This window comes from Zygotorulaspora mrakii, chromosome 5 (assembly GCF_013402915.1).
Source record: "Zygotorulaspora mrakii chromosome 5, complete sequence".
Taxonomy (NCBI): domain Eukaryota; kingdom Fungi; phylum Ascomycota; class Saccharomycetes; order Saccharomycetales; family Saccharomycetaceae; genus Zygotorulaspora; species Zygotorulaspora mrakii.
Genome location: NC_050723.1, coordinates 1084509 through 1101619, shown reverse-complemented (window position 1 = coordinate 1101619; position 17111 = coordinate 1084509). Strand labels below are relative to the sequence as shown.

Sequence of the window (17111 nt, the reverse complement as noted above, 5' to 3'; positions counted from 1 at the left end):
GTTCGCGACCTTGATATTCTCTTTTATGATGTTACTCAACTTTCCAAGATTTATCACTGAGATATGATGATATGATTACTTGATTAGGTGAGTAATAGAGGTGAACTGATAGCTAGTTGTCAGACCAGATACAAATCAGGTCGAATAAGCAAAAACAAATGGCGTTCACGACCAGAAAACAACATAGGACCTATTTTTTAACTGTTATTCCTCGATTAGTCTCCTGCACAACTTTTCGAATTGACCCAAGCAATTCGCAGGCAGAGCATGAACGCCTGACCAAACGTAATTTGTTATTTGGAGTGTTAATGAATTTGTTCACTACGCGATAAGTAAAACAGCCAAGAAGCCTCACGCAGAGTTGTTTCTCGTGTAATGTAATAAAGATATAAAAATCCTATGAATTTCTTCATCTTTTTGCTCTTGTATCACGTCAGCGTCATCATAGATATCCATTGCTTTTTTTATACTAGCATTGACAAAAGCAATGCAGTTGATCAATCTTGTTGAAATATTACCACATTTACCATTATTGAAAATTTTCTTCGTTTTTTGAACTATACCGTGACTGGGAGTGGTGATTGAATGCAAATCATTTCTCATAATAGTTATCTCTTTAATTTCACGAGATCTTAACGATACCAAAAGTGTTTTAGAGCTCGCATTTGAATCTACATTGTGATCGTTTGTCTGTATGTCTTTTCTCATATTGCTTATAACTCTTGATTCGGATTCCGAAGATACGGGAAAAGCCTGGAGGTTGAACCAGCGGTTAAAATTCGTCAAATATGTTGTATATCTAGGTAGCAGCTCTGAGGGAATGCTCTGATTCACGGTATCGTAATCGACATCAATCTGCATGAAAGCCGCATGCCGCGAATCTCCAGGAACGATCTCATACTCAGAGCCTTGCGACTTAGAATCCGGCCTACAAATTTGATTAAATGCGTCATCCAGCAAATCCGTCTGGTTCAGCCTTTGAGGGTCTCTCTCAATATTAACCTCTCCTAAGATATTGCCATTATAACTGACCGTAGAATGGTGCGCTGTAGATTCGGTTTTGCAGGTAGTTGGTGTACCGAACCATGGGTATTCGTCATATTCATTTATCGAAGGCGACTGTTGAGGTGTACCATAGCCCATATTCTTTGAAAACATCTGGTGGAGGGATGAGTTGCTCGAGTTTTTTCTAACACTTCCTGTGGAGTTCTTCTCCCATTGATCACTGGACTTAGCGGAGGGACTACCATGCAGTAGTTGAGTTACGTTAGGCCTCTTCTTGAACCAAGAGCCGTACGATGAACCTTGTTGACTCGACAAGGACGAGGAAAGGTACTGGAGAGAGTTGCTGCTACTCTTCAAAGATGATGGCTGTATAACATGCGCTAAGGATTCATTAGATGAGACAGAGACAACACTGCTGCTGCTATTATTGTAGGGAATTTCCCATGGTCTTCTAGTGGATGAAGATTTCGTAAGATCAGTGTTGGATGTTTCTAAAAAAGACGATGCTTTTTTAGAATTATCGGGTTTTTGAAATGACTCTTGGCTGTGCGAGATTTTTTCTTGCTCACTCTTGAGTTCAACATCACCACGATATCTGGGCTCCAACAAACCTGACAAAATAAAAATTAATTTATTAGCAACGACCATGTTACCAGACATTATGACTATTCTAGTTGTATATTGAGCTTTTGTCGGATTTTGAAAATCACAGATAATTTTAGCCAGTAATGCAGGCAGGAAATTCAGCCGTGGGCCATCTTTAATACCAATCCAACTGAAAATATCTTTAAACCACGTTCCAACGAAACTCTGAAATGTTTCCGGATACAAGAATAATCTCGGAATCTGAGAGGTAGATTTTAAACATGGAATCAGTTTTCTTTGTAAAAGTGAAATTACGCTCTGACATTCCTTTGGATGAGTTTCTTTCATGTTATTTGGCAAAAAGTAGCAGTTGCACTTAGAACGTTTCCTCAGTATACCAAGAAGGATACCTTGACACTCATCCAGCCATTGAGAAACTTGTGTCCATGCCTCGGAAATGATCGATAAGAGTTCCATCGGTACACAAATTGAGACTGCTAATCTATTATTCGATTTAGGTGAGTGAAAAATTCTTGTTATCATGACCAGCTCAGAATTCGGTATAGTCCTGAATTTGTTTTCCTGGAGGGACTCCTTAGATCTCACTGGAGAACCAAATATATATTCCTTCAGTTCATTGGGCCTTATCTGCCCGTAGTTTGTGGATTCATTCGCCGTGGAATAGTCCAAAACGACTGTATAATTATTCTTATTCGTCATTTGAGCCTGTTCCTCCACAATAAGCACGCGAAAGGCATAAGATGAACATGTAGTGGATGTGGAATAGGAAGCAGTACCATAATTCATGTTCTTGGAGGCAAAGAGCTTGTACTTTAATTCATCTGACACGTGATCCAGCATTGGAAGAGTTGAGCAGACGGCATCTGTGCAAGAACATGGTTCTTCTGGTCTATTCAAATGAATAGATTCCAAACTGGGAGCTGGTGTATTATTCGTTGCCGCAGTTATCGTGGATATAGTTGAATTTGATAACATCGGTGAGATGTCGTACGCATTTTGACCCTGGTGTTGATGCTGATGCGAGTTCCTTAAATTATGCCCCGCATTAGGAGAACTTCTTCTCAATAAACTGCCCAGCATGTCAACACACGCTGTTGAACACTACTGCACCTACCGTTCTCCTCTATATAAATTGAACAGATTGCCGTCTGCAGCGCAAACACCAAAATCGATACTCAGATACTGGTTCGCCTCACCTCCACGCTAGAAAGCTTGACCCTGTTCAAACTGTAACAACTGAAAGACACATGCACTCAACTTGAAGCACCTTTGGATCATATGTTTTTATTCCATGCGTTACACTGAAATGGAACATCATTGATTTAAGTAGACAACGCGCAAGAACGAAAAGTCCCGCGAATGCAGGAGGGAGTGAGCTCTGAAATAAACAGATACATAACTATACAAATGGAATATTCAAGAGCTACCATAGAGGACCCTTATTTTAAGATTGGGCTCCAGCGATCACTTAAATTGTGGCCGATACTCGATATACTTGCACGATGTTCCCCATGAGGGCCGAGATCATATAATGCCACCGCTCTAAGTAGTATCTTTCCTTGAGCAAGATATGTTGCGACATATTTGAGAAACATGCATCTCGAATACTTGCATCTTCATAAACATTAGATTCATTGAAAGGCTGTGGTACTATCAGAACCAAAAAGCACTGCGCACACCACTTCATTCGAATTTAGCTCTATGTGAAACAGTATTCAATTTTTATCGACTTAAAATGGGATAACTTACCCACAGAACATTTCTCAAAAAACACATTCCGTTAGAAGGACTTTGACAAACGCATTTTATAGGTGAGACTGAGACCGCAAAACTTCTCGAATATTTTTTCTGCTTCTTAATGAATAGTCTTTGAACTAAGGAGCTATGAAATTCTGACTTGCTCCATGCCATTATCACTTGTGTTGATTAGCGAACTCAGTGTGATTGAAGGGATGTTTTCATGCATAGTTTCAAAAAATAGTAGAAATATATTTCTAATCTTTGACCTTCTTCACACTTTCAGTAATTTAGTTTATCAAAGAAATGCGCCATTGCGTATCTCGAAAGCATGCAAGGTGAAATTCAACCACTTGCAACGGTTCGTTTAGTTAAGGCTATACTGACCACCAACTAACTTTTTGATTGCCTGTAGCAGTCTGATTAAGCTTTATTACCTATTGCGAAATGGTATCTGAATACGAGAGGTTTAGCCGCCGAGATGTCGCGAGGTAATTAGGGAGCCGATGAGCTTTCACCGATTCGAAAAGGTGAAATACATCACGACTAATGAATTGCTTCAGGTACTAGCTTGGTTTATATACCAGTTTTTAGCTGATAGAGATGGTGGGGCTGATGGTGCAAGTAGTATTGTATATAGGATATTCCTACACTTTCGCCTATTCTCCTTTTGTTGGCGACTCACAACTGATGCTGAAAAAGCATTTAGCCTTTTGAGCTTAGATTCGTAAAAGGATCAACAATAGACTTGGCTTATTGTGCTATAGGGACACAGATTGATGATGACCAAGAAGGTTATTTATCAGTATGATTACTTAAGGGATACTTGTGGTGTTGAAGAGGAAATCGTTCAGAATTCTATATTCTTACAAACTGTCAGAGGAGATATTGACATTTTCTTTCGCGGAGGTCCATCAGCTGAAGGTCTAATTTGGTAAGAGCGGTGCTCATATTGCAGCAAGCTGATTTCTAAGTGAACCATCAGCAAATCTTCCCCACTTTACCAAATAATCTTGAGTAGAATTTCTCAAATATCAGAGAAATGTCGCGAGAATTAGAATCGTGTAGTCTAAAGTTTATTAAGTCCCATGATATTTCCTTAGCTGTAACAGCGAGCATCACCGGGTAACGGTGCCATTGGAAATATCCGCTCGGGTCTGAGAGACATGAAAGTGTGGAACTTATGGCTATTAAAAGGGAAACTTCGGGGACGTTGTAAATTCCATTCTGAGCTTTCCTTAAAGTGTTTTATGCTCCCTGTAACGATCGAATACTGTAAAGAGAACGACACAGGCAATAACCAATGTCCTTCTCCTCTATTCCCATCATTGATCTGGAAGAAGCGTTTGACCCAGAAAAAAAACCTCGATTCCTTGCCAATCTGCAATATGCTCTCATAAACGTGGGATTTCTGCTCTTGGTAAATCATGAAAAACATGGTCCTTCCAAACAAGATTTCTTAGATATTAAAGAGCAAGCCATTGAATTCTTCGCTCTGGGCGACGATGTAAAGAAGGGCTGTGAAATGATCAATTCTCCACATTTTTTGGGCTATTCTAGACTGGGCAATGAGATTACTTCTGGTAAGGCCGACTGGAGAGAACAAATTGATCTGGCAACAGAACTTCCAGCACCAAAGGAAGGCGAGCCTCTGTACAAACAGATCGAGGGTCCTAACTTGTGGCCAGACGAGCAGTACGCACCAAACTTTCGACCTGTGGTAACGGAGTATATCAAGAAAATGACTCAATTAGGCACAAAATTTAGGAGACTTGTATGTGAAGCACTAGAACTCCCCCCAGAGTGTTTCGAGTCTTACTTCAAAGAGAACCAGCAATGTAAGATGAAGCTCATTGCATATCCGGACATCGTTCATGAAAAAACGCAAGCCTTGAAACAAGACAAAAAGACAAATTTGGGTCAGGGAGTCGGCCCGCACCGTGATTCTGACTTTCTGACTTACATTTTTCAGGCCTCAAACCATAATTGCTCGCTTCAGGTACAGAACTTCCAAGGCGAGTGGATTTCCGTTGACAGCGATCCTGGAGCTCTTGTTGTGAATGTAGGTCAAACCTTAGAAGCCATTACCAATGGTGTATGCAAAGCCACGATCCACCGAGTGGTAAGTCCAAAGTTAGGTTCAGGGACAAGGATCTCCATTCCTTTTTTCCAGACTATAGATCTGGACTGTCGCAAGACAGGAGCATCCGGTATACCATCTGACATTTTGAAAAAAAGAGATGAAAGAGACAGGCGTATCACGGATTGGGGAGTTGACGTGGGATTCCAATTTACACCAGACGTGAGTAAGCATCCCGTAGGGTACACTGTTTTCCGGAACAGAATCAAATCTCACCAGGATGTTGCCGCCAAGTGGTACCCGGAAGTGCTTACACAAGTGCTTTGCGAATATTCAGCCTAAGAATTGCCGCCCAGTGGTACCCCGAAGTACTTAAAAGTCACTCTGCGACAATGCTTCCTTTGCCTGCTATGATAGCGATATATATGCTATCTTTCCCAGTGTATAAGTAAATAGTTTGACCTTCAACCATGATAAATTAGCACAATAAACTCCGGTCATCTACACCGATGCTCCCGCTTTTTGGCGGTAAATGCCCTTCACTAATAAAAAAAATCTTATGAGCGAAGACCTTTCATGAGTCCACAGATACTACTGCCATACCCCTGAGGCACCATGACCCAACACGTGTCATAACGACAGGGCACAAAAGTCCACAGGTGCTGCTTGATAATGCGATTTACAACCAACTTCCAAATTTGTGGGACACCCACCCTCACTTCCAACATACGATTCTTAACTATTTCTAGAGCTGTTTGATTGTCACCTTATGCTTCTAGCTGTCCCTTCATATAACTTCCGATGCGTGTCCTACCATTTAGCCGCCGAGCTCACTGTTTCTCAGAGCGCCGTCCGACACGGCATTCTTAACATAATTGGACTTATAATCGCGGTGTGTGGCTTTTCCAGAAATATCCCGGACATATTTTGAAAAAAAGAGGCCGAGTCCGGACAGTAATAGTATACGGATCCAGTAGGGTAACAGTGCTCTTTTCTATGCCGTTCATGTTTCTTTGTTCTGTTCGGTTGACATCTTGGCCGGAGATCCTGTTCCATCAGTTTTAGGGCGCTTCAACAGTCTTGCACAATTGAGATGATAAAAGAAGTCGGATTCCGGTAGGAGGATCCCGCTAATTGGTTTAAGTCTTCAAGTTGACTGCTCTTGTCTTCGCACATATGTTGGACTGGCCTACGTGGTACTCGGTGCTAGATTGAACAGACCACTGCGCATCGAGCTTGAGGGTATTTTTGTGAGGTCACAACGAGAATTGAGGGATGTTTCGACTCTCCTAGAGACTAGGAAGTCGTAACAGCTAACTGGAGAGCATTATGGGACGCTGGTGTAAGTTTGCAAGCTGCTCCCTTTATGCCGCCGATCTGTTTCCTCTACATGCCAGACATGCAGTGCCAGCTCTCTGTGTTCGTATTGAGTGAGACCATCCGCGTGCTAAAAAAGGTGTCTATAATGGCTCTGCTGTGCGATTATGATTTGCGCGGTGCGAGGTTATTTGTGCGGTGCGATTTGTGCAAGATGATTTGTATGAGATGATTTATAATGGATCTTCTTCCAAAGCTGTTTACTTAGAAATGATCCGGGAGGGTATAGTGCAATCAGTTTCATTTGGGCAGAGAGCAGGAAAAGTATCCGAGAGTGACACTCAATCGATTGGCCTTGGATGTTATCGTTTGAATGGGAAATGCCCAAATGGTTGGAGTATTCTCTGATCTCGTCATTATTATGTGTTTTGGGCGGTTTATGTGTTCCTCTAATTTCGTACTGTTTCAGGACAAAGAAGGACCTTAACACAAAACTGGTCAATTATGGCCTCTCTTTAAGTGCTGGATCGATGTTGACCACAGCGTTGTACAGAATGCTGCCAAGTGATTATTCGAAACACTCCAATCCGGTAGGGATTTTCCTAGGACTTGGTTTTGGGATGGCTCTCAGTTTAGTTTTGAATTATGTAGTGCATGCGTGTGCTAGTGAATCACTGATGCATTGCGCCCACGATTCAGACTTCCTACCAGACACTTCTGCAGATTATTCCGATACGTATCAAGGTTCAAATACCCATTCTCATTCCCCTTTACATTTGCATTCACATTCACATGGGCAGACTGGCGGGACCGGAAACCCACATTCTGCCCAAAGCCATGGACACCACCACGAAAGTGGCGACATTGTTGCTGAAAGTACACCGTTTTCAAGGACCGATAGCTCTTTGAGGCGTCAAACAGTTAGACGAAAATCCTCACTCATCGATATGCTCTCTTCGGTAAAGTCCAAGAAGCTCGGCGATTGTAAAGGCCTGGCTTCTTGTCCTCCAATGACGGACCCTGAAAGTTTTAGATGCATCCCAATTGGAATTAATAAAGCTCGCGAAGGTCGTTCGTCAATATCTTCTGATGATTCAGTTGTAGAGGCGTCCAACTTAGATGAGAATGGAGAACCACTGGGAGTGGCTTGTTTAGAAAACGAAATTGGTTATGATTTAGAGAATCTGGCACTTTATAGAAAAAACTTTCATGATAATCGGAAAAGAGCTCATTCAAATTCACATTCTCATGGTACTATGAGCATTCGCTCTTCTTCCACCCATAATGATTACGGATCTGCATTCCACGACCTGGAACTGCGTGAAGAAATACCACGTCACCATCAACATCATCACCACTTGGAAACCCCTTTCTCAAAACTATTATCAATTGGGCTACAAACGTGTGTTGTAATATCACTACACAAATTTCCGGAGGGATTCATTATCTACTATACGAACCAATCATCCAACACTTCGAAAGACTTGGGTTTTTCAATTTTTTTAAGTTTGACGATTCACAATTTTGTTGAAGGATTTTCAATGACTTTACCATTTTATGCTGCTCTTGAAAACAAAGTAGTTGCTATACTAATCACAACTTTACTTGGTGGTTGTACCCAACCACTGGGTGCGATGATAGGATATTTGATATTCAAGGATAAAGACACAGGAAACAATAATACCAAACCGCATATGGATACATATTTGAGCATCACCGCTGGATTTTTACTAGTCATAGGTTTACAAATGTTCCAAACTGCAGTTGGGTTCAGCCAAAGCCATCATCATCATCAAGGCGAGGGCGAGGATGAGCTAAAGGAAAATCATAGCTCAGGATCAACGTGCCTGAAGTGGTGTTGCGTCGGTGTCTTATTGATTGTATCCACCGGTATTTTACGATAGTACCTCCAAATACTTTCGCTATGATATAACTCATTCATCGGTAGTCTTTTAACAAATAAATTCTAATTACACTAATGATGCTAAAAAATTGATTCTATATACGAATACCTTTTGTTTAATTTCATCTTTTTTTCTGTTATCAGCCACGCTTTCATGTCCCTAAATCGTATTCTTCGATTCCAAAAGTAGAACCACTCTTGCTCTGTGAATTCGTTTCATCCAATGTGTCATCGTTTTGAAAAGAAGATTCTTCATTCAAATTATTCTTATTGTTTTTTGATGCACGTACTGAGTCCTGGTCAGAGTTCCCCTCCACAAGCTTGTCCACCAAAGGCAATTGAAATCTTGATTTACCCCATCTATAATATAGTATAGTGATACAGATAAAACAGAAGACAAACACAATGATAGCATAATTCATAGTTTTCGCGGTAACTGGTACTTGCGGAGGTAAGCATACAGAAAACATAGCAAGCAATAACCAAAATACTGATACAATGTTGACGACCCACCCCAGCTTATATTTAATTTTAATAGTAGCATTCCTTAGTGTTCTCCGGCCTGTGAAAAGAGTTAATACCAATGGAATTAATGTTGCTGAACAAAGGCATAACACAGCACAACCAATAAAAGCGTTGAAAGCAGCCGTAGAAAATAAAGGTAAAAGTCCTAAAATATATGAAACGCCCATGCTCAACAAAATTGAGTATTTTGGTACCTTTGATTCTGATTTCGGGTTCACATATGTCCAAAGTTCATGGAACGGTATAGCATGATCACGACCAAAACTGTATACCGCACGAGATGATGCTGTGATTGCACCAATTCCAGAGAAGAACAAATTACCTAGAATCATTAATACTAGAAAAATTGACACAAATTTTGATTCAGTAGACTGGGTAAAAATATTAACAATAGGCAGAGCCTGTTGATTTTTGAACAAACTTTCCGTATCTGGCAATATCAGCATGATCGGCAGAAGAAAAATTACACCCGTTACAGTGGATATCAGGACAGCATTTGACATACCTCGAGGAATATCTTTTTCAGGAACTTTAACTTCATCTGCCAAAGCGGGAAGCATACTGAAACCTTGTAAAGTAAAGTTAGACTGCTGAAAACCAACGAGAAAAGAAAGAAATGCACTGCTATAACCTGAAAATTTATTATCAAAATGAAATAGCGCATAGAAGAGGGATCGAAATTTATCTTGATGAAACAAAAGAAGTAAAATGTCTATAAAGATAACGGCGTAAATGATCCAATAAGTGCACACCTTGTTTATCACTTCAACGTAACGGGAGTACTTCAAGTTCACTACCCCTACAATTGTAACAACACCGTAGTACACTAGGACGGTGTAGATACCCAGATGAACATCTGCAATGATGTTTGTATTGTTCATTGTAATCAAAGAAATGATAAGCTGACCTCCAGCAAATGTCACTCCTATGCTCATGAACCAATTTCCCAATAACATTAGCCAACCAGTGTACCATGAACAAACTCCCTTCAGAGAATCTGGTGCAATCATAGCACTTGCACCATGTAATTCCATGGGGTACTTGGAAACAATTTCTCCAAGAGATAAGGCCGACAAGTATGTACAGAATCCACAAATAGGAAATCCAAGCATAATTGTTAAAGGTCCTCCATTTAAAAGACCAATACCCATACTAGTACACATTCCTAGAACTGGACTCATTAAACCAAATCCAAGCCCTATAACTGACGTCCGAGAAAGTAGGGACTTATCCAATTGTTGCTCATACTCGAAATGTTCCACTACTTCTCCATCCCCATTGGATCTTTCATGAATAATTGTGTGCAGGTTCTCGAAAATTTCATTAGGGTCGAAATGAGATATTCTGGGTATGTTGTCCGCAAAACCCTCGGGAAGCAGCCTATACTCAGGCATTCGTGCTTTCACAAATTTGACTTGTGACTTAAGCCTGCTAAGTGAGTTCACAGGTCTCTTTTATAGACGGTAGACTATTTATCCGTCTAGTTCTTCAATCACAAAAATACGTGGAGGCTGAGCAATGCGTAAGCATACGTTCTAAAGACTTAGAAAAGCTTTTATCGAATGAATTCCCCAAAGCCCAGTAATCCAATGCCTATTAAGAAAGACTTTCAGAAGCAGCAACATTGTTATGAGTGTTATGTCGTGTATATGTTTGTTGTGTTTAAAGTTAAAAATTCAATGGAGCTTCGCGGATAGGCATTCAGCACATCTCAAAGTCAAGCGATTCGTGAAGAGGCTATATAAGAAGAGGCTTAACAAGTAGAAACTATCAGAGAAAGGGAACGTGTACAGTCTTGTAATCAACTAAAAAATGGATGAAGAAGATTTGTATGATGAGTTCGGAAACTTTATAGGAGACGGGCTTCCAAAGCTTGAAGAGGAGGAAGAGCCTATGTTGCAAGACACTGTTTGGAATGCCGATAGCAGCGCGGCAGAATACGAAGAAGACGAAGTAGGTGCACCAGAAGATACTGGTAATCTGCCAACCGATACTGCACTAGAAATATATGGCAAAAAAACAGAGGTTCTGGTAGAGGTCGAGGACCGGCAAAGCACCGATATGCCACTAGTTGCCATTCAACATGACCACTCTAAAGGTCCGCTGAACACAGTGTTTACTCATTTGGCCAAAAACCTACCAAAAACTGTTTATGATAGGGAATACATGATCGATTTGGCCAGCGCTCCCGAAAGAGTAAGAAATGTAGCAGTAATCGGGGCTTTACATTCGGGGAAAACATCTCTCCTTGATTTATTAGTGGTAGAAGCACATAAACATGTTCCACACATCACACGTAATGTTGAACTGGGATGGAAACAACTAAGGTACACTGATAATACTAAGTTGGAGATTGAGCGAGGACTAACGACAAAATTAAATGGAATTACCATCCTTGCAACAGATCTCACCGGGAAATCTACCGTTTTGAATTTGCTCGATGCACCAGGCCATGTGAATTTTATGGATCAGACAGCAGTAGCTCTAGCAGCTTCAGACTGTGCTATAATATGCATAGATGTCGTGGAAGGCCTGACTTCGATCGTAGAACACTTAATAAAGCAGTGTCAGCGAAATTCCATGTCTATTATTTTTGTGCTAAATAAAATCGATAGATTAATAATTGAGTTGAAACTACCCCCAATAGACGCATACTTAAAGCTCAACCATATTGTTGAACAAATAAACCGATTTACGAACAAAACACGTTATTCCCCGGAACTTGGTAATGTAGTGTTCGCGTCTGCCAAGCTAGAGTTTACGTTCACAATAGAAGAATTTGTGAATTATTTCTATGAGTCTCAGCTCTCATCCTCTGAGAGAGAAGGGTTTGTCCAAAGACTGTGGGGTGATTTCTTCTTTGATGAGGGCAAATTTAGCAAGTCGCCCGAGAGCACGAGCCACCAGCATCCGACTTTTGTGGAATTCATTTTGGTCCCGATATACAAAATATTTACTCACGTCCTTTCATGTGAGCGAGCTAAATTGCAGGAGGTACTCAAGAAGTATTTTGCAATTGAAATAGATTCTAATCTATTAAAATACGACCCACTGCCCTTACTTAAAGCTGTATTGAAAAACATTTTTAGAACTCAGGCGGGGCTTATTCAGTCGTTAGCATCATGCTCGAGCGCGGCTGACTCTTCTTCGAGCAAGCTGCAACATTTGCTTAAGGATCAGAACGATTTTTCCAAATGTGACTTATTAGCGCATGCAGTACAGACCATGGATTATGGCGGTACAGATTGGTCATTGGTTAGAGTGTATCATGGTGAAATCAGTCGTGGTGCATTTCTGCGTGTATTAGACTCTAGCACTGCATCAACGAGTTGCGATACTTCTGATGATGAGGAATACGAGGAAGATGACTTTTCTCTTGTTGAGGTGACAGATATTGCATTGTTAGGTGGAAGGTATTTATTTCCAATAACGCGAGCTACGGAAGGCCAAGTAGTTCTCTTAAAAGGAATTTCTAATGTATTCAATAAATCTGCCACTCTTTTCTTGGGTACTGAAACTCGTCCACCTCTCTTCAAAAGTATTGATTACATCAACGAACCAGTTTTCAGAATTGTTATCGAACCCCAAATACCGACAGAATTACCAAAGCTGCTCGATGGTCTAAATAGAGTCTCCAAATACTATCCTGGTGTTATGATCAAAGTGGAAGAGTCAGGAGAGCATGTTATCGTTGGGTTTGGTGAGCTATATCTGGATTCTTTGTTATATGACTTACGCATTAATTATGCTGGAATTGAGATCAAGATTTCTGAGCCACTCACAGTTTTTTCAGAAGGTTGCTCTGGTGAATCATTCGCCGCAATACCTGTGACGTCTCCTAATGGAAAGGTGTCTTTCAGCATAGGCGCAGATCCATTAGATTACTCTCTTGCAGAAGACTTATCGCAGTCTAAAATAGAAGCCTCAGAATTGCAAGATCCGAGAAAGCTGTCAAAGATCTTGCGTGAGACTTATGGTTGGGACTCGTTGTCTGCAAGAAGCGTGTTATCTTTTCAAAATGGAAACTGCTTAATCGACGATACACTCCCGGATGAAACTGATAAGGAATTGCTGAGCAAGTATAAGAACCAAATAATCCAGGGCTTTTTATGGGCAATTCGCGAAGGTCCGTTAGCCGAAGAACCGATCTATCGTACAAGATTCAAACTACTTGAAGCAAATGGCATCGAGGACCTGGATATTGATGGTCAGTTGATACCTATGGTACGCAAGGCATGTTATATCGCTCTGTTAACAGCAACTCCGGTTCTACTTGAACCAATATATGAAGTTGACATAATATTCCATTCTGTCCTTTTACCGATAATCGAAGAGCTGCTGAAAAAAAGGAGGGGTGGGAGGATCTATAAAACCACAAAAATTGTTACTACACCTCTAAGTGAATGCAGGGCCCAGATACCTGTCATAGAGTCAGCTGGCTTTGAAACCGATCTAAGGCTAGCTACTCGCGGAAAGGCGATGTGTCAACTACATTTCTGGAGCAAAATATGGCGTAAAGTTCCCGGTGATGTTATGGATAAAGATGCACCGATACCTAAGTTAAAGCCTGCTCCAATTAGTAGTTTAAGTAGGGATTTCGTTATGAAAACAAGAAGAAGAAAGGGTCTTTCCAACGAGGGATTTATGTCTAAAGATGGACCTTCATTGAGGAAGTACATAAAGCCTGAGATGTTTAATCAACTCTGTCAAAATGGCTTGATCTAATAACATCCAACTTGTATTATTGACAATATATTAGTTCTACGCATTCTAAGTCCCATCGTATTCCCTTAGAGGAACGTTTGAAACGAGCATCGTCTTTTTTTTAGTGAAAAAAATTTTTACGCGAGATGTGATGCGATGAGATGAGATGAGATGTGAGCATTTGAAACGTTTAAACACCGTGCCATATTTATAAGTGTTAGATTCACACTTACTCTAACCTAACTCGTCTAGCATATCATCAACTAGATAATCATGGCGAAAGGTTATAAATTAAAGGAACTTTTAACTAACCAGAAGGAGACAGAAAAGCTAAACGTGCCAAAAACCGGTAAAATAAGCAAATCACAATCGAAAGCGAAGAAAGATGATACAAAAAGCATTCAAGTCATAGAAGAGCCCTCAGAGAAAGAGGTTGAAAGCAGTACCATTGAACCACAGGAATACCAAAGTCAGGCTTTGTCTAAGAAAGAGAAAAGATTATTAAAAAAGCAGATGAAAAAAATTGTAGAGGCTAAGAATACTGAAGAGAACGAGAGTGCTGGAGAGGAAGAAGAAGAAGAAGAAGAAGAAGAAGAAGAAGAAGAGGACGAAGTTGATGAAAGTGTTAAGGGCGAACGTCTTGATTTGGACAAGCTAGCTAGAAGTGACTCTGAATCTGATGAGGAAGAAGAAGCTGACGAAGAATTTGCAGAAGAGGAAAAGGAAGTAGAGGAAGCAGAAGAAGCAGAAGAACAAGAAGACGTCCCATTATCCGATGTTGAACTTGACTCTGATGCCGATGTCGTTCCTCATCATAAACTTACAGTAAACAACACCAAAGCCATGAAACATGCTTTGGAGAGAGTTCAACTGCCATGGAGCAAACACTCTTTCCAAGAGCATCAATCTGTTACTTCAGAGAAATTCGCTGACGAAGACATCAAGGACATCTACGATGACACCGAAAGAGAACTAGCGTTCTATAAACAGTCCTTGGAGGCTGTAACGGAAGCTCGCGCTCAATTAAAGAGGCTCAAAGTACCATTTAAAAGACCATTAGACTATTTCGCGGAAATGGCCAAGAATGATGAGCACATGGACAAGATCAAGCACAAACTAGTTCAGGAAGCAAGTGAGAGGAAAGCTCGTGTGGATGCAAGAAAACAAAGAGATTTGAAAAAATTCGGCAAACAGGTTCAAGTCGCTACTCTACAGAAACGTCAAAAGGAGAAGAGGGAAACTTTGGACAAGATCAAATCTTTGAAAAGGAAAAGAGGTAATAACGAGATTACTGGTGACGATTTTTCTATCGATGTTGAGGACGCAGTTGAAGAGAAAAGTAAGAATAGAAAGCCAAACTTTAAGAGAGCTGCTAAGGATTCTAAATATGGTAACGGAGGGATGAAAAGGTTCAAAAGGAAGAACGATGCAGATTCCTCAAACGACGTTTCAGGTTACTCCCACAAAAAAATGAAGGGTAAATCATCTAGACCCGGCAAGAGCAAGCGTTCTGGAAGACGCTAGAAACAGGCAATAGGGGCCTACATATACGTAGATTTGGCCTTATATATGTAGAACAAACCGAAAGCTTTGCATGTACAATATAAATATAATCAGACAGAACAATTAGTGAACAACTGAATTGCCTTCGCCCAAAGAAGCGAGAGGCATTTGTGCAATTCACGTTGTAATACAAGTTGAATACAATAATGATCTATAAGCCAATGGCCAATGACTGCTATTTGACGTTGTTAACAGATTAACCGATATGAACAGCTCGCTTTAGCCTCCTGACAGACAGAATGATTTTCTTTTTATCTCTTTGCCCCTATCGTGGTGTGTTGTATAGAATATGAAATTACTGGCGACAGAAAAATATGTAGGAAAAGACTGCATCTGTATACGAGATTTGGTGAAAAAAACGTTGATAAAAAGAACGAAATATTCTACGTTATCCATCAATTGTAACCATTGCAACAGCACCAGTAAAACGAAATGTCCAAAGAAAGTAACAAAGCCAAATTCCTTGCAGAATTCCCTAAATTGGTGGGAGAATTGAAAAGCATTTTAGTCGGTTATGGAATGCCGGCAGAAGCTGTTCAATGGTTTGAAGATTCCTTGAATTACAATACTCCGGGCGGTAAACTGAACAGAGGATTGTCAGTTGTCGACACCTACGTAATCCTAAAGGGTTACAAATCTGTGGAAGATTTACCTGCCGAACAATACGAAAAATTAGCCATTTTGGGGTGGTGTATTGAGCTTTTACAGGCCTACTTTTTAGTCGCCGATGATATGATGGACAAGTCCATCACGAGAAGAGGCCAGCCATGCTGGTATCGTCAGAAAGAGGTTGGCGAAATTGCTATCAATGATGCATTCATGCTTGAAGCTTCCATCTACGCATTGTTGAAATCGCATTTCAAGAAGGAATCCTATTACATTGACCTAATCGAGTTGTTCCACGATGTTACTCTTCAAACCGAATTGGGTCAACTGCTAGATTTGATTACTGCACCTGAAGACAGGGTCGATTTGAGCAAGTTTTCCCTTGAGAAACACTCGTTCATTGTCATTTTCAAGACTGCTTACTACTCATTTTATTTGCCTGTTGCTCTTGCAATGTATGTCGCTGGTGTCTGCGATCCAAAGGATTTGGAACAGGCCAAGAGTGTTCTGATCCCATTGGGCGAATACTTCCAAATTCAAGATGACTACTTGGATTGTTTCGGTACTCCAGAGCAAATCGGCAAGATCGGCACAGATATTCAAGACAACAAGTGTTCGTGGGTCGTTAACAAAGCGCTTCAATTGGCCTCCCCAGAGCAGAGAAAGATTCTGGATGAAAACTACGGTAAGAAAGACAGTCAATGCGAAGTCGCTTGCAGAAAAGTCTTCAACGACTTGAAGGTAGATCAGTATTATATTAAATACGAGGAGAACGTTGCCCAAGAGCTTAGGAAGAAAATCTCACAGATTGATGAGTCCCGCGGATTCAAAGGCGAAGTGTTAACCGCGTTCTTGAACAAAGTCTACAAGAGATCCAAATAGATATAGAGATTAGCTTATTTAATAATAATTTGATATAGTGGCCAATTAATCTACTCACGTCCCACCCCAGCTCCAGCTTGGTACGGCTGCAATGAACCTACATATATATACTCACTATGCTATTGTTGAGCGTATCCAATGATCTTCAGACACTGTCAGCCAATCAAATTGCAAGACGGCCTT

General features: G+C 40.7%; 7 protein-coding genes across 7 annotated transcripts; 5 read left to right on the top strand and 2 right to left on the bottom strand.

The window, feature by feature from the left end:
• Positions 1-351: 351 nt before the first annotated feature.
• LST4 (Lst4p) lies at positions 352-2691 on the bottom strand (the record flags this gene model as incomplete). Its single annotated transcript, XM_037289279.1, has 1 exon — positions 352-2691. One exon carries the CDS (start codon positions 2689-2691, stop codon positions 352-354), a length of 2340 nt encoding a protein of 779 aa, XP_037145174.1.
• A 1960-nt stretch (positions 2692-4651) lies between these two features.
• Positions 4652-5770, top strand: HG535_0E05300 (isopenicillin N synthase family dioxygenase; the record flags this gene model as incomplete). Its single annotated transcript, XM_037289278.1, has 1 exon — positions 4652-5770. One exon carries the CDS (start codon positions 4652-4654, stop codon positions 5768-5770), a length of 1119 nt encoding a protein of 372 aa, XP_037145173.1.
• Positions 5771-7104: 1334 nt separating this feature from the next.
• On the top strand, positions 7105-8649 carry ZRT3 (Zn(2+) transporter ZRT3; the record flags this gene model as incomplete). Its single annotated transcript, XM_037289277.1, has 1 exon — positions 7105-8649. The coding sequence occupies one exon, from the start codon at positions 7105-7107 to the stop codon at positions 8647-8649; it is 1545 nt and encodes a 514-aa protein (XP_037145172.1).
• A 151-nt stretch (positions 8650-8800) lies between these two features.
• On the bottom strand, positions 8801-10567 carry TPO5 (Tpo5p; the record flags this gene model as incomplete). The annotated part of the gene is made up of 1 exon (XM_037289276.1): positions 8801-10567. One exon carries the CDS (start codon positions 10565-10567, stop codon positions 8801-8803), a length of 1767 nt encoding a protein of 588 aa, XP_037145171.1.
• Positions 10568-10985: 418 nt separating this feature from the next.
• SNU114 (U5 snRNP GTPase SNU114) lies at positions 10986-13898 on the top strand (the record flags this gene model as incomplete). The annotated part of the gene is made up of 1 exon (XM_037289275.1): positions 10986-13898. One exon carries the CDS (start codon positions 10986-10988, stop codon positions 13896-13898), a length of 2913 nt encoding a protein of 970 aa, XP_037145170.1.
• A 252-nt stretch (positions 13899-14150) lies between these two features.
• On the top strand, positions 14151-15401 carry EBP2 (Ebp2p; the record flags this gene model as incomplete). The annotated part of the gene is made up of 1 exon (XM_037289274.1): positions 14151-15401. One exon carries the CDS (start codon positions 14151-14153, stop codon positions 15399-15401), a length of 1251 nt encoding a protein of 416 aa, XP_037145169.1.
• A 471-nt stretch (positions 15402-15872) lies between these two features.
• ERG20 (bifunctional (2E,6E)-farnesyl diphosphate synthase/dimethylallyltranstransferase) lies at positions 15873-16928 on the top strand (the record flags this gene model as incomplete). The annotated part of the gene is made up of 1 exon (XM_037289273.1): positions 15873-16928. The coding sequence occupies one exon, from the start codon at positions 15873-15875 to the stop codon at positions 16926-16928; it is 1056 nt and encodes a 351-aa protein (XP_037145168.1).
• Positions 16929-17111: the final 183 nt, after the last annotated feature.